General features: G+C 47.4%; 1 protein-coding gene across 1 annotated transcript; it reads right to left on the bottom strand.

The window, feature by feature from the left end:
• Window positions 1-19,671: 19,671 nt before the first annotated feature.
• LOC141132727 (olfactory receptor 6B1-like) lies at window positions 19,672-20,592 on the bottom strand. Its single transcript, XM_073621534.1, has one exon. It carries the CDS (start codon window positions 20,590-20,592, stop codon window positions 19,672-19,674), a length of 921 nt encoding a protein of 306 aa, XP_073477635.1.
• Window positions 20,593-21,676: the final 1,084 nt, after the last annotated feature.

Raw genomic sequence — 21,676 nt, 5'->3', positions numbered from 1 at the left:
GTCCAGGAACAGGAGTTTGTAACCTCCCAGTCCCTGGGAACACGTTGCACAGACCTTTCTGCAAGGCCTCCCTGAAGATGTTTCATCCTCTGCTCCCTCTGCGATGGCAAGATAAGCTCTGCAACCTTACCCTTGTAAAGTGGATCAAGGAGGGTTGCCAGCCAGTATTGGTCCTTCTCCTTGATACCAGGAATACGAGGATCCTTCCGCAGGATTTGCAGGATCAGGGAGGCCATGCAGCATAGGTTTGCTGAGGCATTCGGTCCAGAGTCCTCTGGGTCACTAACAACGACATGATCCGCAGCCACCTCCTCCCAGCCACGTACAAGTCCATGGGTTTCTTGGGACTGTAAATGATCCCTTAAAGACTGCTGCTGATGCTGAGTGCCAAGCTCCACCTCCGTGCTGACACAATCCTCCTCCTCATCCTCTTCCTGAGTGATCGGCGGGCATGCAGGAACACTGTCTGGATAAAGGGGGCCTTGAGAGCTAAGGAAGTCCTCCTCTTCCTGCCTTTGTTCTGCCTCAAGTGCCCTGTCCATTATTCCACTCAGCGTGTGCTCCAACAGGTGTCACTGATGCATGCACTGTCACTGCTCACCATCCTTGTGGCCTCCTCAAATGGTGACAGGACAGTGCATGCATCCCTGATCATGGCCCACTGGCATGGGGAAAAAAAACAAGCACCCCTGACCCTGTCCTCGTGCCATAGTCACACAGGTACTCATTGATGGCCCTCTGCTGCATGTGCAGCCCCTGCAGCAGGGCCAACATTGAGTTACACCTGGTGGGCATGTCAAAGATTAGGCGGTTCTTGGGCAGGTTAAATTCCTTTTGGATCTCAGCCAGCCAAGCACTGGCATTATATAACCTGCGGAAATGCACACAGACTTTCCTGGCCTGCCTTGGGACATCCTGTAAGCCTGGGTACCTGCCCAAGAACCGCTGCACCACCAAGTTAAGGACGTGAGCCAAACAGGGCACATGGGTCAGTTGTCTCTGTCGGAGGGCGGAGAGGAGCATGGTGCCATTGTCACAAACCACCATACCAGCCTCAAGCTGGCGTGGCGTCAACCACCTCTGAACCTGTCCCTGCAGAGCTGACAGAATCTCTGCCCCAGTGTGGCTCCTGTCCCCCAAGCACACCAGCTCAAGCACTGCATGGCATCTTTTTGCCTGCGTGCTTGCGTAGCCCCTTGAACACCTACGGAGCACCGCTGGTTCCGAAGACAAATCAGCACAGGAAGAGGCCATGGAGGAAGAAGAAGAGGAGAGGGTGGAGGAGAGAAGTGTGGCAGAATCACCACTAGTAGAATTTTGGAGGCGTGGTGGCGGAACAACCTCCAACACTACTGCCCCTTGTCCTGCATCCTTCTCAGCTGCCAGAAGAGTCACCCAGTGCGCGGAGAAAGATAGGTAACATCCCTGTCCATGCCTGCTGGACCATGAGTCAGCGGTAATATGCACTTTTCCGCTGACCACCCTGTCCAGCAAGGCCAAGACATTGCCTTCCACATGCCGGTAGAGAGTCGTAATCGCCTTCCGTGAGAAAAAGTTGCGTTTGGGAACCTGCCACCGAGGAACCGCACATTCCACAAACTTACGGAAGAGTCTACCAACTGAAAAGGCAGCAGTTGAAGTGCTAGCAATTTAGCCAAGCTGGCATTCAACCGCTGGGCATGTGGATAGCTGGGAGTGAACTTCTTTCGGTGGTGCAGCAGCTGGGGCAGGGAAATTTGCCTAGTACAATCTGACGGTGTACCAATAGCAGATTTCCCCCAAGTACTTGGCTGTGACACACCTAATTCTATACCTTCATTCCTTTCAGTGCAGGTCTCAGAGAGGACTGAAGGTATAGTGGGGTTGGAGATCCCAGCTGATGAGGAGCAAGGAGAGGTCCTCTTTGTTCTTTGGTGTGAGTGTTTTAGGTACGCTTGGCAACAAACTGCATGGTAGGTCGACATATGCCTGGTCAAGCATGTGGTGCCCAAGCGGGTGATGTTTTGGCCACGAGAGATACGCTTGAGACATATGTTGTAAATAACAGCGGTGGGATCTGATGCACTCATCTCAAAAAAGGCCCACACCAAAGAACTTTTGGAATAACGCGCAGAGACAGCAGCGCCCTGCACATGCGGAGCTCTGCAGTGTGATGCAGTTGGTGTGCTGCCCTTAAGCTGGCCCCTGGAGGGCCTCCTGCCTCATTGGTGATGTGCCTCCTCATCCTCCTACTCTCTCCTATCAGGCACCCACGTGGAGTCAGTGACCTCATCATCCCCTCCCTTCTCATCACTGGAGCAAAGCTGGCAGTATGCTGCAGCTGGGGGAACATGACTGCCAGATTGCTGTCCTTCTTGGGCACCCCCTCTCTCTGGGCTCACGTTACTGCCTTCCTCTAGATGGGTACCATCATCGGAGTCTTCAAAATGCTGGGCATCCTCCTGGAGCATGTACCCAACTCTCTGGTCAAACAGTTCGGGGGACTCCTTAGGAGGACATGGGGGGGCTAGGGAAGGAGTGACTGATGCCATTGAGCCGAGGGAAGAGGCCGCATTGGCAGCTGCTTTACCAGACAAAGTACCCAGAGCCTGGGTGAGAGAGGATGAGGAGGATGAGGACGGCTTGGTTATCCACTCTATCAAGTCTTCCGCATGTTGCGGCTCAACACGGCCAGCTGCCAAAAAAAAGGGCAAGCGTGTCCCACGCCACGTGCTGATGAGGATGCACCGTCTCCACGACCAGCATTGTTACCTCTAGACATAGAGCCTGCTTGACCTCTTTTATTGGCTTGTGACTGTCTGCCTCTCCTTGTTGGCCTTCCAAACATACTAATGGCCTGCAGTGAGATGTAGCTGCACAAAGCTGAGATGTATATATATATACTGATACTGCAGTTAGCAGAATCAACTGCCTGCCTGTAGTATTATTAGTATGAGAACACCAGCAATTGTCTTCAGGTAGCTTTAGGTGCACACTGTGCAGAGGACGCAGTACACTAATGGTAAATACTGTAGCTGCCTGCCTGTGGTATTAATAGGAGCAGAACAACAGCAATTGTCTTCAGGTAGCTTTAGGTGCACACTGTGCAGAGGACGCAGTACATTAACTGTACATACTGTAGCTGCCTACCTGTGGTATTAATAGGATCAGCAGAACACCACCAATTTTCTTCAGGTAGCTTTAGGTGCACACTGTGCAGAGGACGCACTACACTAACTTGTAAATACTACAGTTGCCTGCGGAACTAATAGGATCAGAAGAACACCACCAATTTTCTTCAGTTAGCTTTAGGTGCACACTGTGCAGAGGACGCACTACACTAACTGTAAATACTGTAGCTAATAGGACTAATAGGATCAGAAGAACACCAGCAATTTTCTTCAGGTAGCTGTAAATACTGTAAAAACACCTGCCTGGATGTCAGTAGGAAGAGAATAACAGGAACAGATCTAGCTAAACTGAATACAGTGCAGCTAACTGACCCGCCTGCCTACTCTATCTAACTTAAATCAAATGACACTGTCTCTCTCTCTCTATCTCTCTCTCAACACCGGAACACACTACTAGGGATGAGCTTCGTGTTCGAGTCGAAACCATGTTCGACTCGAACATCGGCTGTTCGATCGTTCGCCGAATTGCGAACGATATGGGCCATTCGCGCCAAATTCGTGTGGCGCGTCACGGCCCATAATTCACTGTGGCATTGCAGTGCATTGCTGGCTGATGATTGGCCAAGCATGCACTATGACCCGCATGCTTGGCCAATCACAGCGCCGTCTGTAGAGAGAGCTGTAATTGGCCAAAGCCAGGGTGGCTTTGGCCAATTATGGCTCAGGGGGTTTAGAACATGCCCCACACTATATAAGGCTGCCTGCACGGCGGCCCTGTGTAGTGTGTTCCGGCTTGACAGAGAGATAGACAGAGAGAGAGACAGTGTCATTTGAAGTAAGTTAGATAGATTAAGCAGGACAGTCAGTCAGTTAGCTGCACTTACGGTGTATTGTGTATATATTTGCATCCCAGGTGTTGTGTATATATATATATATATATATATATATATATATATATATATATATATATACAATGTATTCAGTTTAGCTAGATCCGTTCCTGTTATCTTTCTACTGACAGGCAGGCTTGTGTTGTTACAGTATTTACAGCTACCTGAAGAAAATTGCTGATGTTCTTTTGATCCTATTAGTACCACAGTCAGGCTGCTAGCTAAAGCTACACGTTAGTTTAGTGTGACCTCCTCACAGTGTTCAGCTAAAGCTACAAGTTAGTGTAGTGCATCCTCTGAAAAGTGTTCAGCTAAAGCTACAAGTTAGTGTAGTGCATCCTCCTCACAGTGTTCAGCTAAAGCTACAAGTTAGTGTAGTGCGTCCTCTGAACAGTGTTCAGCTAAAGCTACAAGTTAGTTTAGTGTGACCTCTGCACAGTGTTCAGCTAAAGCTACAAGTTAGTGTAGTGCATCCTCCTCACAGTGTTCAGCTAAAGCTACAAGTTAGTGTAGTGCGTCCTCTGAACAGTGTTCAGCTAAAGCTACAAGTTAGTGTAGTGCATCCTCCTCACAGTGTTCAGCTAAAGCTACAAGTTAGTGTAGTGCGTCCTCTGAACAGTGTTCAGCTAAAGCTACAAGTTAGTGTAGTGCATCCTCCTCACAGTGTTCAGCTAAAGCTACAAGTTAGTGTAGTGCGTCCTCTGAACAGTGTTCAGCTAAAGCTACAAGTTAGTTTAGTGTGACCTCTGCACAGTGTTCAGCTAAAGCTACAAGTTAGTGTAGTGCGTCCTCCTCGCAGTGTTCAGGTAAAGCTACAAGTTAGTGTAGTGCGTCCACCTCACAGTGTTCAGCTAAAGCTACAAGTTAGTGTAGTGCGTCCTCTGAACAGTGTTCAGCTAAAGCTACAATTTATTTTAGTGTGACCTCTGCACAGTGTTCAGCTAAAGCTACAAGTTAGTGTAGTGCGTCCTCCTCACAGTGTTCAGCTAAAGCTACAAGTTAGTTTAGTGTGACCTCTGCACAGTGTTCAGCTAAAGCTACAAGTTAGTGTAGTGTGTCCTCCTCACAGTGTTCAGCTAAAGCTACAAGTTAGTGTAGTGCGTCCTCCTCACAGTGTTCAGCTAAAGCTACAAGTTAGTGTAGTGCGTCCTCTGAACAGTGTTCAGCTAAAGCTACAAGTTAGTTTAGTGTGACCTCTGCACAGTGTTCAGCTAAAGCTACAAGTTAGTGTAGTACGTCCTCCTCACAGTGTTCAGCTAAAGCTACCAGTTAGTGTAGTGCGACCTCTGCACAGTGTTCAGCTAAAGCTACAAGTTAGTGTAGTGTGTCCTCTGAGCAGTGTTCAGCTAAAGCTACAAGTTAGTGTAGTGCGACCTCTGCAATGTGTTCAGCTAAAGCTACCTGTAGAAGGTTGGTGGTGTTTTCCTGACCCTATCACTACCGCAGGCAGCTAAATTATTTACACGTTTGTGTAGTGCGACCTCTGCACAGTGTTCAGCTAAAGCTACCTGTAGAAGGTTGGTGGTGTTTTCCTGATCCTATCACTACCGCAGGCAGCTAAATTATTTACACATTAGTGTAGTGCGACCTCTGCACAGTGTTCAGCTAAAGCTACCTGTAGAAGGTTGGTGGTGTTTTCCTGATCCTGTCACTACCGCAGGCAGCTAAATTATTTACACGTTAGTGTAGTGCGACCTCTGCAAAGTGTTCGGCTAAAGCTACCTGTAGAAGGTTGGTGGTGTTCTCATACTACAGGCAGACAGTTGATTTTGCTAGCTGCAGTATCAGTAGTAGTACATGCAGTATATATATATATATATATATATATATATATATATATCCCAGCTCAGTGCAGCTACAGGCCATTAGTATGAGAGGCAGACAGTCACAAGCCAATAAAAGAGGACAAGCAGGCTCTGTGTCTAGAGGCAACAGTGCTGGTCGTGGAGACGGTGCATCCTCATCAGCACGTGGCCGTGGGACATGCTTGGCCTTTTTTTTGGCAGCTGGCCGTGTTGAGCCGCAACATGCGGAAGACTTGGTCGAGTGGATGACCAAGCCGTCCTCATCCTCCTCATCCTCTCTCACCCCTGCTCAGGGTACTTTGTCTGGCAAAGCAGCTGCCAATGCGGCCTCTTCCCTCAGCTCAATGGCATCAGTGACTCCTTCCCGAGCCCCACCATGTCCTCCTGAGGAGTCCCTCGAACTGTTTGACCACAGTGTTGGGTACATGCTCCAGGAGGATGCCCAGCGTTTAGAAGGCTCTGATGATGATACTGAGCTAGATGAAGGCAGTAACGTGAGCACGGATGGGGGGGTGCCCAGGTAGGACAGCAATCTGGCAGTCATGTTCCCCCTGCTGCAGCATACTGCCAGGTTTGCTCCAGTGATGAGGAGGGAGGGGATGATGAGGTCACTGACTCAACGTGGGTGCCTGATATGAGAGAGGAGGAGGAGGAGGCACATCACCAATGAGGCAGGATGCCCTCCAGGGGCCAGCCTAAGGGCAGCACACTGACTGCATCACACCGCAAAGCTCCGCATGTGCAGGGCGCTGCTGTCTCTGCACGTTATTCTAAAAGTTCTTTGGTGTGGGCCTTTTTTGAGATGAGGGCATCAGATCGCACCGCTGCTATTTGCACCATATGTCTCAAGCGTATCTCGCGTGGCCAAAACATCTCCCGCTTGGGCACCACATGCTTGACCAGACATATGTTGACCTGCCATGCAGTTCGTTGGCAAGCGTATCTAAAAGACCCACACCATAGAACAAAGAGGACCTCTCCTTGCTCCTCATCAGCTGAGATCTCCAGCCCCACTATACCTTCAGTCCTCTCTGAGACCTGCACTGAGAGGAATGAAGGTGTAGAATTAGGTGTGTCGCAGGCAAGTACTTGTGGGCAATCTGCTTTCGGTACACTGACGTCAGATTGTACCAGGCAAATTTCCCTGCCCCAGCTGCTGCACCGCCAAAAGAAGTTCGCTCCCAGCCATCCACATGCCCAGCGGTTGAATGCTAGCTTGGCAAAATTGCTAGCACTTCAACTGCTACCTTTTCAGTTGGTAGACTCTGCCCCCTTCCGTGAGTTTGTGGAATGTGCGGTTCCTCAGTGGCAGGTACCCAAACGCCACTTTTTCTCATGGAAGGCGATTCCGGCTCTCTACCGGCATGTGGAAGGCAATGTCTTGGCCTCGCTGGACAGGGCGGTCAGCGGTAAGATGCATATTACCATTGACTCATGGTCCAGCAGGCATGGACAGGGACGTTACCTAAGTTTCAAGGCGCATTGGGTCACTCTGCTGGCAGCTGGGAAGGATGCAGGACAAGGTGCAGTAGTGTTGGAGGTTGTTCCGCCACCACGCCTCCAAAATGACAATACTAATGATTGTGACACACCTCTCTCCTCCACCCCCTCCTCTTCTTCTTCCTCTATGGCCTCTTCCTGTGCTTTGTCCTTGGAACTAGCGGTGCTCCGCCGGCGTTCAAGGGGATACGCAAGTACGCAGGCCAAAAGATGCCATGCGGCGCTTGAGCTGGTGTGCTTGGGGGACAGGAGCCACACTGGGGCAGAGGTTCTGTCGGCAGGTTCAGAGGTGGTGGATGCCACGCCAACTTAAGGCAGGAATGGTAGTTTGCGACAATGGCACCAACCTCTTCTCCGCCCTCTGACAGGGACAACTGACCCATGTGCCCTGTTTGACTCACGTCCTTAACTTGGTGGTGCAGCGGTTCTTGGGCAGGTACCCGGGCTTACAGGATGTCCTGAGGCAGGCCAGGAAAGTCTGTGTGCATTTCCGCCGATCATATAATGCCAGTGCTCAGCTGGCAGACCTCCAAAAGGAGTTTAACCTGCCCAAGAACTGCCTAATCTGTGACATGCCCACCAGGTGGAACTTAACGTTGGCCATGCTGCAGCGGCTGCACACGCAGCAGAGGGACATCAATGAGTACCTGTGCGACTATGGCACCAGGACAGGGTCAGGGGAGCTTGTTTTTTTTCCCCATGCCAGTGGACCATGATCAGGGATGCATGCACTGTCCTGTCACTATTTGAGGAGGCCACGAGGATGGTGAGCAGTGACAGTGCATGCATCAGTGACACTGTCCCCCTTGTCCACCTTATGGAGCACACGCTGAGTGGAATAATGGACAGGGCACTTGAGGCAGAACAGAGGCAGGAAGAGGAGGACTTCCTTAGCTCTCAAGGCCCCCTTTATCCAGACAGTGTTCCTGCGTGCCCGCCGATCACACAGGAAGAGGATGAGGAGGAGGAGAAGGATTGTGTCAGTATGGAGGTGAAGCCTGGCACTCAGCATCAGCAGCAGTCTTTAAGGGATCAGTCCCAAGAAACAGCAGGAATACCTAGGGGTGGCTGCGGACCATGTCGTCCTTACTGACCCAGAGGACTCCGGACCGAATGCCTCAGCAAACCTACGCTGCATGGCCTCCCTGATCCTGCAAAGCCTACGTAAGGATCCTCGTATTCGTGGTATCAAGGAGAAGGACCAATACTGGCTGTCAACCCTCCTTGATCCACATTACAAGGGTAAGGTTGTGGACCTTATCTTGCCGTCGCAGAGGGAGCAGAGGATGAAACATCTTCGGGAGGCCTTGCAGAAAGGTCTGTGCAACGCGTTCCCAGAGACTGGGAGGTTACAAACTCCTGTTTCTGGACAACGTGTTGCTGAGGCTTCGGTCAGTCAAAGAAGGAGCGGTGGAGAAGGTGGCCGTCTGACCGATGCGTTCAGACAATTTTTTAGTCCGCAGCCCCAAGGTATGATCGGTTCCAGCAACCAATGCCAGCGTCTGTTTTACATGGTAATACCTAGGGGCAAGATCTGACTTGGACACCTTTCCCACCGAAAATCCTCTGGGTTACTGGGTCTTGAGGATGGATCACTGGCCAGAGCTTGCGCAGTATGCAATCGAGCTACTGGCCTGTCCTGCATCCAGCGTTCTTTCGGAACGCACATTCAGTGCTGCTGGAGGCTTTGTAACCGATCACAGGGTGCGTATGTCCACCGACTCGGTCGATCGACTGACCTTCATAAAAATGAATCAGTCTTGGATCACCACCAGCTACCAAGCACCTGATGCTGATGTAACCGAATAATTTTTTTTTTGAAATGTCAGATCCCTTCAAAGACTGCCTATGCTGATGCTGAGTGACTATCCTGTTATGCTGAGTAATTATCCTCTTCCTCCTCAATGATTATGCCGATAGCTTGTAAGAACATTTTTGGTTCTGGGCGCCACCACCAGTGCCTAAGGCCCAATTTTTAATCCCCTGTTTAACAGGGGCATGCAATTACAATTTTTGATGCAATTCTTTGCAGCAGGGCTAGTTTCTGCACTCCAACTAGAGTATCTGCGAGGGGTTGCAGTGTTGTGGCACCAGCACCAGTGCCTAAGGCCCAATTTTTCAGCCCCTGTTTAACAGGGGCGTGTAATTACAATTTTTGGTGCAATACTTTGCAGCAGGGCTCATTCCTGCATTCCAACTAGAGTATCTGTGAGGGGTTGCAGTGTTGTGACACCAGCACCAGTGCCTAAGGCGCAATTTTTCAGCCCCTGTTTAACAGGGGCATGTAATTACAATTTTTGATGCAATACTTTGCAGCAGGGCTCGTTCTTGTGTTCCAACTAGAGTATCTGTGAGGGGTTGCAGTGTTGTGGCAACAGCACCAGTGCCTAAGGCCCAATTTTTCAGCCGCGTGTAATTACAATTTTTGATGCAATTCTTTTGCAGCAGGGCTAGTTCCTGCGCTCCAACTAGAGTATCTGTGAGGGGTTGCAGTGCTGTGGCACCAGCACCAGTGCCTAAGGCCCAATTTTTCAGCCCCTGTTTAATAGGGGCATGTAATTACAATTCTTGATATAATATTTCACAGCAGGGCCCGTTCCAGCTCCCACCAAGAGTAACTGTGAGGACTTACAGTGTTGTGGCACCAGCACCACCACCACCATCATCAAAGGCCCAATTTTTCTGGCCCTGTTCAACAGGGGCATGTAATTACAATTCTTGATCTAATATTTCATAGCAGGGCCCTGTGAGGGCTTAAAGTGTTGAGGCCACAACAACATCTAAGGCCCAAATTTCTGCTGAGTATATAGGGCAGGCCCCTACTTTCAAACATCCAACTTACAAACGACTCCTACTTGCAAACGAAAGGAGACAACAGGAAGTGAGATGAAATCTACCCCTAGGAAGGGAAATTCTCTCCTGTAAGAGTTAATATGGGAAAAACTTTTCTCCTTTCCACTGATGCTTTATCACCAATCCTTGTTTCACTAAAAACCCAAAATTTTCAAAAAACATTTGTCATTGGGACAAAAAGTGAGGTGAAATCTTCTGAAGAGGAGCACAGACAGCCAAACAAATGTCACAGGGGTGATAACCTTTCCCTATGTTTTCCAAAAAGCTTAAAAACAGATTTTTTGGCTGGAGCTACACTTTAAAAATGTACCAGTTCAAAATTACAAACAGATTCTACTTAACAACAAACCTACAGTCCCTGTCTTGTTTGTACCGCCTGTAACTATTGTTCAGAGTATATAGGGCCTGGGGGCCCCACGCCTTTCCTTTTTTTAATTTGGGTGCGGGGTTCCCCTTAATATCCATACAGGACCCAAAGGGCCTGGTAATGGACTGAAGGGTACCCATGCCGTTTGTCTCACTGATTTTCATCCATATTGCCAGGACCAGACATTACATTAAAGCCGCAAGCAGCTTTAAATGACCTTTTTCCTTTAAAAATGTCATTTTGTGCAAGGACTGTTCTAAGCACGGAAAACACACGCCACTTTACAGACATACTATAGACACCCCCCAGGTACGATATTTAAAGGAATATTTCACTTTTTAATTTTTTTTATTTTAAGCATCATTAAAATCACTGCTTCCAAAAAAACGGCCGTTTTTAAAAGTTTTTTTTGCATTGATACATGTCCAATGGGGCAGGACCCGGGTCCCCAAACCATTTTTAGGACAATACCATGAAAATTAGCCTTTAAAATGAGCACTTTTGATTTTGAACGTTCGAGTCCCATAGACGTCAATGGGGTTCTAACGTTTGTGCAAATTTTCGGTCCGTTCGCAGGTTCTGGTGCGAACCGAACTGGGGGGGTGTTCGGCTCATCCCTACACACTACACAGGGCCGATGTGCAGGGGGGGGGGCCCTGGCTGTGGCCAATTACGGCTCTCTGTACAAACAGCGCTGTTATTGGCCAAGCATGCGGGTCATAGTGCATGCTTGGCCAATCATCAGCCAGCAATGCACTGCGATGCCGCAGTGAATTATGGGCCATGACGCGCCACTCGAATTTGGCGCGAACGGCCCATATCGTTCGTAATTTGATGAATGAGGGAACATGCGATGTTCAAGTCGAACATGGGTTCAACACGAACACGAAGCTCATCCCTAGTCATCAGTCACTCCTTCCCTAGCCCCACCATCATGCCCTGAGGAGTCCCCCGAACTGTTCGACCACAGTGTAGGGTACATGCTGCAGGAGGATGTGCAGCATTTTGAAGGCTCTGATGATGGTACCCAGGTTGAGGATGAAGGCAGTAACATGAGCCCAGAGAAAGGGGGTGCCCAAGAAGGACAATAGACTGGCAGTCATGTTCCCCCAGCTGCAGCATACGGCCAGGTTTGCTCCAGTGGCGAGGAGGGAGAGGATGATGAGGTCACTGACTCTACGTGGGTGCCAGATAGAAGGGTGGAGGAAGAGGAGGAGGAGGCACATCTCCAATGAGGCAGGATGCCCTCCAGGGGCCAGTTTAAGGGCAGGCAACCGACTGCATCACACCACGGAGATCTGCATGTGCAGGGCACTGCTGACTGAACGCATTTTTCCAAAAGTTCTTTGGTGCGGGCCTTTTTTGAGATGGGTGCAGCAGATCGCATCGTTGCTGCTTGCAACATATGTCTGAAGCGTATCAAGCGTGGCCAAAACAGCAGCCGCTTGGGCACCACATGCTTGACCAGACATATGTCGAGCTCCCATGCAGTTTGTTGGCAACAGTACTTAAAAGATCCACACCAAAGAACAAGGCAGACCTCTCCTTGCTCCTCATCAGCTGGGATCTCAAACCCCACTATAACTTCAGTCCTCTCAGAGACCTGCACTGAGAGGAATGAAGGTGTAGAATTAGGTGTCCCAAGCACTTCTGGGCAATCTGCTAGCGGTACACCAACATCCGATTGTAGCAAGCAAATTTCCCTACCCCAGTTGCTAAACCGGTGAAAGAAATTTGGTCCCAGCCATCCACATGCTCAGGGGCTGAATGCTAATTTGGCTAAATTGCCAGCACTCCAGCTGCTGCCTTTTCAGCTGATAAACCCTGTCCCCTTTCGAGAATTGTGGAATGTGCGGTACCTCAGTGGCAGGTTCCCAAATGCCAATTTTTTTCTTGGAAGGCCATTCCAGTTCTCTACCGCCATGAGGAAGGCAATGTCTTGGCCTCGTTGGACAGGGCGGTCAGCGGTAAGGTGCATATTACCACTGACTCATGGTCCAGCAGGCATGGACAGTGATGTTACCTTTCTTTCACGGCACACTGGATAACCCTGCTGGCAGCTGGGAAGGATGCAGGACAGGGTGCAGTATTGTTGGAGCTTGTTCCACCACCACGCCTCCAAAATGCTGGTAGTGGTGATTATGCCACACCTCTCTCCTCCACCCCCTCCTCTTCTTCTTCCTCTTTGGTCTCTTCCTGTGCAGATTTTTCCTCAGAAACCAGCGGTGCTCCGTAGGCGTTCTAGGGACTATGCAAGCACTCAGGCAAAAAGATGCCATGCGGTGCTTGAGTTGGTCTGCTTAGGGGTGCCACACTGGGGCAGAGATTCTGTCAGCTCTGCAGGGGCAGGCTCAGAGGTGGTTGACGCCACGCCAGCTTCAGCCAGGAATGGTGGTTTGCGACAATGGCACCAACCTCCTCTCCGCCCTCTGACAGGAACACTTTACCCATGTTCCCTGTTTGGCTCACATCCTTTATTTGGTGGTGCAGCGGTTCTTGTGCAGGTACCCGGGCTTACAGGATCTCCTGAGGCAGGCCAGGAAAGTCTGTGGGCATTTTCGCCAGTCATATAATGCCAGTGCTCAGCTGGCAGACCTCCAAAAGGAATGCAACCTTCCCAAGAACCGCCTCCTCTGTGACATGCCCACCAGGTGGAACTCAACGTTGGCAATGCTGCAGCGGCTGCACACGCAGCAGAGGGCCATCAATGGCTACCTGTGTGAGTATGGTACCAGGACAGGGTCAGGGGAGCTTGGCTTTTTTTCACCACGCCAGTGGCTCATGATCAGGGATGCATGCACTGTCCTGTCACTATTTGAGGAGGCCACGAGGATGGTGAGCAGTGACAGTGCATGCATCAGTGATACTGTCCCTCTTGTCTTCCTGTTGGAGCACGCACTGCGTGGAATAATGGACTGGGCACTTGAGGCAGAACAGCGGGAGGAAGAGGAGGACTTCCTTACCTCTCAAGGCCCCCTTTATCCAGACAGTATTCCTTCAGGCCTGCCTATCACACAGGAAGAGGAGGAGGAGGAGGAGGAGGATTGTTCAGCATGGAGGTGGAACCTAGCACTCAGAATCAGCAGCAGTCTTCAAAGGATCGTTTTCAGTCCTCAGAAACCCATGGACTTGTACGTGGCTGGCAGGAGGTGGCTGCGGATCAGGTCATCCGTAGTGACCCAGAGGACTCCGGACCGAATGCCTCCGCAAACCTACACTGCATGGCCTCCCTGATCCTGCAAAGCCTGCGAAAGGACCCTCGGATTCGTGGTATCAAGGAGAGGGATCAGTACTGGCTGGCAACCCTTCCTGATCCACGTTACAAGGGTAAGGTGGCAGAACTTATCCAGCCGTCGCAAAGGGAGCAGAGGATGAAACATCTTCGGGAGGCCTTGCAGAAAGTTTTGTGCAATGCATTTCCAGAGCCTGGGAGGTTACAATTTCCTGGTCATGGACAACGTGTTGCTGAGGCTTCGGTCAGTCACAGAAGGAGCGGTGGAGAAGGTGGCCGTCTGAGCGATGCGTTCAGACAATTTTTTAGTTCGCATCCCCAAGGTCTGATCGGTTCCAGCAACCATCGCCAGCATTTGTTGTACATGGTGCAGGAATACCTAGGGGCAAGATCAGACTTGGAGACCTTTCCAACCAAAAATCCACTGGGTTACTGGATCTTGAGAATGGATCACTGGCCAGAGCATGCACAGTATGCAATTGAGCTACTGGCCTGTCATGCATCCAGCGTTCTTTCGGAATGCACATTCAGTGCTGCTGGAGGCTTTGTAACCGATCACAGAGTGTGCCTGTCCACCGACCCGGTTGATTGGCTCACCTTCATAAAAATTCTCAACAAGAGTATCTGTGAGGGGTTGCAGTGTTGTGGCACCACCACCACTGCCTAAGGCCCAATTTTTCTGCCCCTGTTTAACAGGGGCGTGTAATTACAACTTTTGATCTAAGATTTCACAGCAGGGCCTGTTCCTGCGCTCAACAAAAGTATCTGTGAGACTTTACAGTGTTGTGCCACCACCACCACCACTACGGCCTAAGGCCCAATTTTTCTGCCCCTGTTTAACAGGGGCACAGACAGCAAAACAAATGTTACACGGGTGATAACCCTTCCCTATGTTTTCCTAAAAGCTTTACAATAGATTTTTGGCTGGAGCTACACTTACAAAACGTACCTGTTCCAAAATACAAACAGATTCTACATAAGAACAAACCTACAGTCCCTGCCTTGTTTGCACCGCCTGTATACTGCTGTTCAGAGTATATAGGGCCTGGGGGCCCAACGCCTTTTCTTTTTTTCAATTTGGGTGCGGGGTTCCCCTTAATAGCCATACAAGACCCAAAGGGCCTGGTAATGGGCTGGGGGGGGGTACCCATGCCATTTGTCTCATTGATTTTCATCCATATTGCCGGGACCAGACATTACATTAAAGCCTCAAGCAGTTTTAAATGACTTTTATTCCTTTAGAAATGTCATTTTGTGCAGGGACTGTTCTAAGTACGGAAAACAAGCGCCACTTTACAGGCATACTATTGACACCCCCCAGGTATGATATTTAAAGGAATATTTCACTTTTTTTTCACTTTGAGCATCATTAAAATCACTGCTCCAGACCAGAAAAAAAAGTCCTCTTTTAAAACTTTTTTTTCCATTGATACATGTCCCCTGGGGCAGCACCCGGGTCCCCAAACCCTTTTTAGGACAATAACTTGCATATTAGCCTTTAAAATTCACACTTTTGATTTCTCACGTTCGAGTCCCATAGACTTTAATGGTATTCGAATTTTCGTGCAAACTTTCGGTCCGTTCGCATGTTCTGGATGCGAACTGAACCGGGGGGTGTTTGCCCCATCCCTACTGGTCACCAGTAGAGGGATTCATCCAAAACCTAGCTGGCTGGATACACACATCTTGCATACAATCTTGTGGACTCTAAGGGCTTTAGATCAACCAAGTTATTACCACACACTTCTGAGATTCCTCAAGCTGTCCTGCATGCTAGCATTCTTGCGTTATCACTTTTCCCACTGTGGCACAACACTTAAGATGGCCATACATGGATCGAAAATGTGCAGAGTTCGGGGTCAGGAGTAAGTGGTGCAGAATTTTGAGGGTCAGGAGTATGGGAGGCAGAGTTTAGGGATCAGGAGTAAGTGAGGCATAGTTCAGGGGGTCAGGAGGAAGTGAGACAGAGTTCAGGGGGGGTCAGGAGTAAGTGAGGCAGAGTTCAGGGGGTCAGGAGTAAGTGAGGCAGAGTTCAGGGGTCAAGAGTAAGTGATGCAGAGTTCAGAGGTCAGGAGTAAGTGGTGCAGAGTTCAGGGGGTCAGGAGTAAGTGGATCAGAGTTCAGGGGGTCAGAAGTATGAGAGGCAGAGTTCAGGGGTCAGTAGTAAATGAGGCAGGGGACAGGGGAAGGGATTCCGGCATAAATTCATCTACCCCCAACCACTCCTTTTAGTACTCCCCTCTCCATATAAAGACAGCTCAATGGCGTGACAGGATTAGTTCTTATTCCCAGGTTCCTCCTCGTGTTCTCAGAAGAGCCAAGGAGGAGCCTCGGGGAAGTTTCCCTGGTGAGACAGACTAGAAGAGATCATGCAGGTGCCATAGGGCAGTACTAGGATCCCAGCACTGGTGATGCTATTGGCGCCCCTCATCCCTCACAGCTGTGTCCCGCCCAAGCTCTGAAAGGAGGAGTTCAGCGCCGCGGGCTGGAGTGGAGGCGGAGAGGTGGGAGGAGGGGCGGTTGACTTTTGGCTTTTTGGCCCTGTGTGAGGATATACAATAGCTCCTGGCAGCTCTGAGCTTTCAAATCATATATGTGAAGATGTGTGCTAACAGGTTGTTCTATTAGGCCTACGTTAGTTTGTGACAGTTTTCAGTTCCATGGGTTCATTATAAGCTGTTAACCAGCTCTTTTCAAATACAGCTTCACAAAGGAGCTAATCCTTAATAAATTCTGGACCCTCAGAGTGGTGTAGTGTGTGAACTCAGCATGATACTTGGTTGAATAAGGACCCATGCAGGGGTACAAGCATTTCTGATGCTGCAAGTGCTTATTATTGCTCCTAGAAATGTTTTATTCAGTCTTGGTAATTATTGTAAGGTATTTTCAATGCAAAGGCATTTGGATATATATTTAACCAGGAGTCCAGGAGAAAGAACTTATTCTATCACTTCTGACATGGAGTGTCAGTAATAAAGCTAAAGTTTATTCTGATTATATTTTGCTATCTCTGAACCCAACCCCCTTATTAATATGCTGATTAAATCAAACCTTTCAGTTCTTATTATATACTTTATTTTAGACCCAGTGACATCATCACTAAATCTTTGTGCCTCTTCATTCAACACAGTCAGTCATTGCTGGTGGGAGAGAATGGCATGCCACTGTATGTGGCTTTCTGAAACATCATAGCCCCTTGCATCAGTACTGCATTAAGAGCTCCCAGGTTTATGCAAACTGTGGGCTGGCTCTTGAGCGTAGTTATGCAAATATTAAAATGTGTTGATGGGCAGACTGCAGACTGTCCTAGGAAAAAAGCATGTGATAAATGGAGAGAGGGAAGTGTGGCGCTGTTCTAGGGTGCAATAATTGCATGCCCATGTGTAGCAATCTGTGTATCTCTATATTATACTCCCAATGTAATTTATGAAAATGAAAAACACCAAATTGATAAACGTGTTTAAAGTCTCAAGTGCTTGATGCATACACTGGTGTATACAAATGCTGACAACACACACATATGCAAACATGGATGAATGTGCTGTGATCATATATAGTCCATTCTTCAAAGAACAAAATTAAAGCTAAAGTGACCGGTGCTCTTCAAAATCTTTGCCTTGGTGATCTTTATGTATAGAAAGAATTCATGCCAAAAAAAAAAAAAAAAAATATATATATATATATATATATATATATATATATATATATATATACTGTGATTATATATAGTCCATAAATTATTCCAGATAACCAAAAAGTAAAAAATGTAAAAATAAAAATAAAGTGACAGGTGCTCTTCAAATCCATGCTCCGTAATCCTTGAGGACCCCCTATAGGTATTGCACCACTCACCCCACACAGGGGTATCTCGCTTTCACAGTATCTGCCACTGTTCAGCAATCTCCAGATCTGTGTCTGCGGTATCAGCTATGTCTTTCCGTGCTTGCAGTATCAGGTATACCTTTCTCCTTTAAATCTCATTTGAAGTCTCCACATAAGTATCTTGTAGGAACATGCAGTCATTGACTGACATTTTCCGGGGCTCTCAGTTTACACCGTGTATGCTCCGGCCATTTCCTCTGCTCTCCACTAACATCACTTCCTGAATACTAGCCGCTACAAAGTTAGAAAAGTCGCGATGTAGTGGTTGTCCTCCGTCACTTGACCTATCGACCACAATGCTACAATAGAGTTCACTAGCAGAGGAGAGGAACGGAGGAATCGTGTGACTAGGTCACGTTACAGAGGACAACCACTACATCAGGACTTTTCTAGCTTGGTAGTGGCTAGTATTCATAAGTGTATGCACCAAGCACTTGACACTTTAAACACATTTAGCAATATGATGTTTTTTATTTTCATAAATTACATTGGGAGTATAATATAGGGACACACAGATTGTTACACAGGGACATGCAATTATTGCACCCTAGAACAGCGGGACACCTACCTCTCTCCAATTAACACTTGCATTTATATTCCACCTAGGTGGTTGTACCAGTAGGGACAGCAGTTCATTTTCTTTACTTATTGCCGTAAGCACAGGACCACCAATATATTTTACCAAAAGCACATAATGCTGAGCCTCCATGATTGAAAGTACTGAAATGCAATGAATGAAGGGAATGGGTCAGGGACAGTGAGGTTGGAGAGAAGAAGGCTAAACGATGCTGAATGTCCTCCAGCCCAAGACAGGGCCATTTGAAGAAATTTGGGGGCCCCAAGCAAAATGGACATGGAGGCCCCCCCCCCGCACGCACGCACGCATGCACGCATGCACGCAAAGCCTACAGGAATCACAGCAGAGCGATACAGTTTAAGTTCACCAACACCTTATATAAATAAGGTTTACAGTGCAAATACTGCTGTTGCATATAATTTGCAAAAAATTTGAACATTTTCAACAATTGAAGGGGAGGGAGGGGGATAAAATTTAGACAGAAGCCAATTAACCTACCAGCATGTCTTTGGAGTGTAGAAGGAAACCGGAGTACCCGGAGGAAACCCACGCAGGCACAGGGAGAACATGCAAACTCCAGACAGGTAGTGTTGTGATTGGGATTCAAACCAACCATTTGTGAAAAAAAAGAAAAAAAAATCTTGATTTTGCAAAGAATTGTGGGAAAAAATTACAACTTCAAAAAACTCACCATGCCTCTTTCTAAATACATTTGAATGTCTACTTTCCAAAAAATGGGTCATTTGGGGGTATTTGTACTGTCCTGGCTTGTTAGGGTCTCAAGAAATGAGCTAGGCCGTCAGTACTTCAGGTGTGATCAATTTTCAGTGATTGGCACCATAGCTTGTAGACTCTACAACTTTCTCTCAGACCAAATAATATACACAGACTTGGATTATTTTTACCAAAGATATGTAGCAGTATAGAAATTGGGCAAAATTTATGAAGAAAAAATTATTACTTTGCAAAATTTTATAACAGAAACAAAGAATTTTTTTTTTTTTTACAGAATTTTCTGTCTTTTTTCATTTATAGCGCGAAAAAAATTAAAAACCCAGCGCTGATTAAATACCACCAAAAGAAAGTTCTGTTTGTGTGAAAAAAAGGACAAAAATTTCATATAGGTACAGTGTTGCATGACTGAGTAATTGTCATTCAAAGTGTGAGAGCACCGAAAGCTGAAAATTGGTCTGGTTAGGAAGGGGGTTTAAGTGCCCATTGGTCAAGTGGTTAAAGTCATTTGGGTACAGTGTTACATGATGGAGTAATTGTCCCTCTAACTATCATAGAACCAAAAACGGAAAAATGGCCTGATAATGAGGGGTTATTATAGGCTTGTGCTGAAATTATTAAAGATAGATTTTGCTAACATTTAAATACTGTGGATTTTGAAACATTCATTCCTTTATTTTATTGGCACAATGCTGAATTACTGACAAGTACACCTGAATAGCTTCAGAACCACTTTCTTGTGAGGAACAAAAAGGCTTCTTTAACTTCCTTGTTACGTAGACTGTAGATAAATGGGTTGACAAGGGGAGTGAAGACCGCATAGAACAATGCCATCACTTTGTTCAGAACTCCTTCACTTGCAGTGGGTTTAATGTACATGGCAAACATTGTTGAGTAGAAGGTGGTTACCACCAACAGGTGTGAAGCACAGGTAGATGCCGCTTTCTTTTTTCCATTGATGGATTGAATTCTCAATATAGCCCTAAGGATATATCCATAGGACATCATGGTTAAAAGAACTGAACTGAGGATGACTGAAGATGCACAGACAATGACAGTGAGTTCTCTGAAATAAGGGTTAGAACAGGACAGTTTAAGCAGAGGAGCTGACTCACAAAAGAAATGGTTAATTACATTGCCACTGCAAAAATGCAACTGTGATATGCGAATAATTGGAAATGAGGTGGTCAAGAAACCAAGGACCCACGAGGCAGCTGCCAAATTGAAGCAGAACTTATTACTCATGATGCTTGTGTAGCGCAGAGGGAAACACACTGCCAGAAATCGATCAAAGGACATAACCGAAAGAAGAATGGTCTCAGTGGCCCCAAGGAAAGTAAAGAAAAAGAGCTGGGTGATACAGCCATTAAAAGAAATGCTTTTTCTTTTCCTTGGGATGTCTATAATAATTTTTGGGACAGTTACAGAGATATAACCCAATTCAAGGAAAGATAAGTTACCAAGAAAGAAATACATGGGTTTATGGAGCTGACGTGTACCTCGAATAATGGTGATGAGGAATATATTTACAGTGATAGTGATGGCATACAATATCAAGAAAAACACAAACAAGACATTTTGGTATTCTAGTATGTTTGAGAACCCAAGAATAATAAACTCCTTCACATTGGTTTGATTTTCCATTGTTGTTTGTCTGAAAAGAATGAATTATTTTGTAAAAATTATACAATTTTAAATAATTTTTACTAAATGTTTACTGAACATAAAACAATATGTAAATATTGCTCAATTTCCCTTGCCACCATAATTCCATAAAACTGCATCCCAGTTCATATGTATGTACAGTATCTTACAAAAGTGAGTACACCCTTCACATTTTTGTAAATATTTTATTATATCTTTTTAGGTGACAACACTGAAGAAATGACACTTAGCTGCAATGTAAAGTAGTGAGTGTACAGCTTGTATAACAGTGTCAATTTGCTGTCCCCGCAAAATAACTCAACACACCGCCATTAATGTCTAAACCACTAGCAACAAAAGTGAGTACACCCCTAAGTGAAAATGTCCAAATTGGGTCCAAAGTGTCAATATTTTGTGTGGTTACCATTATTTTGCAGCACTGCCTTAACCCTCTTCGGCATGGAGTTCACCAGCTTCACAGGTTTCTCTGGAGTCCTCTTCCACTCCTCCATGATGACATCACGGAGCTGGTGGATGGTAGAAACCTTGCGCTCCTCCACCTTCCATTTGAGGATGCCCCACAGATGCTCAATAGGGTTCAGGTCTGGAGACATGCTTGGTTAGTCCATCACCTTTACCCTCAGCTTCTTTAGTAAGGCAGTGGTTGTCTTGGAGGTGTGTTTGGGGTCGTTATCATGTTGGAATGCTGCCCTGCAGCCCAGTTTTCAAAGGGAGGGGATCATGCTCTGCTTCAGTATGTCACAGTACATTTTGGTATTCATGGTTCCCTCATAGAACTGTAGCCCCCCCAGTTCCAGCAGCACTCATGCAGCCCCAGACCATGACACTCCCACTACCATGCTTGACTGTAGGCAAGACACACTTGTCTTTGTACTCCTCACCTGGTTGCCGCCACACACGCTTGACACCATCTGAACCAAATAGGTTTATCTTGGTCTCATCAGACCACAGGACATGGTTCCAGTAACCCATGTCCTTAGTCTGCTTGTCTTCAGCAAACTGTTTGCAGGCTTTCTTGAGCATCATCTTTAGAAGAGGCTTCCTTCTGGGACAACAGCCATGC

This window comes from Aquarana catesbeiana, linkage group LG01 (assembly GCF_042186555.1).
Source record: "Aquarana catesbeiana isolate 2022-GZ linkage group LG01, ASM4218655v1, whole genome shotgun sequence".
In the NCBI taxonomy this organism is placed as follows: domain Eukaryota; kingdom Metazoa; phylum Chordata; class Amphibia; order Anura; family Ranidae; genus Aquarana; species Aquarana catesbeiana.
The sequence above is the reverse complement of the archived record's forward strand: the minus strand, read 5'-3'. Positions and strand labels throughout refer to the sequence as shown.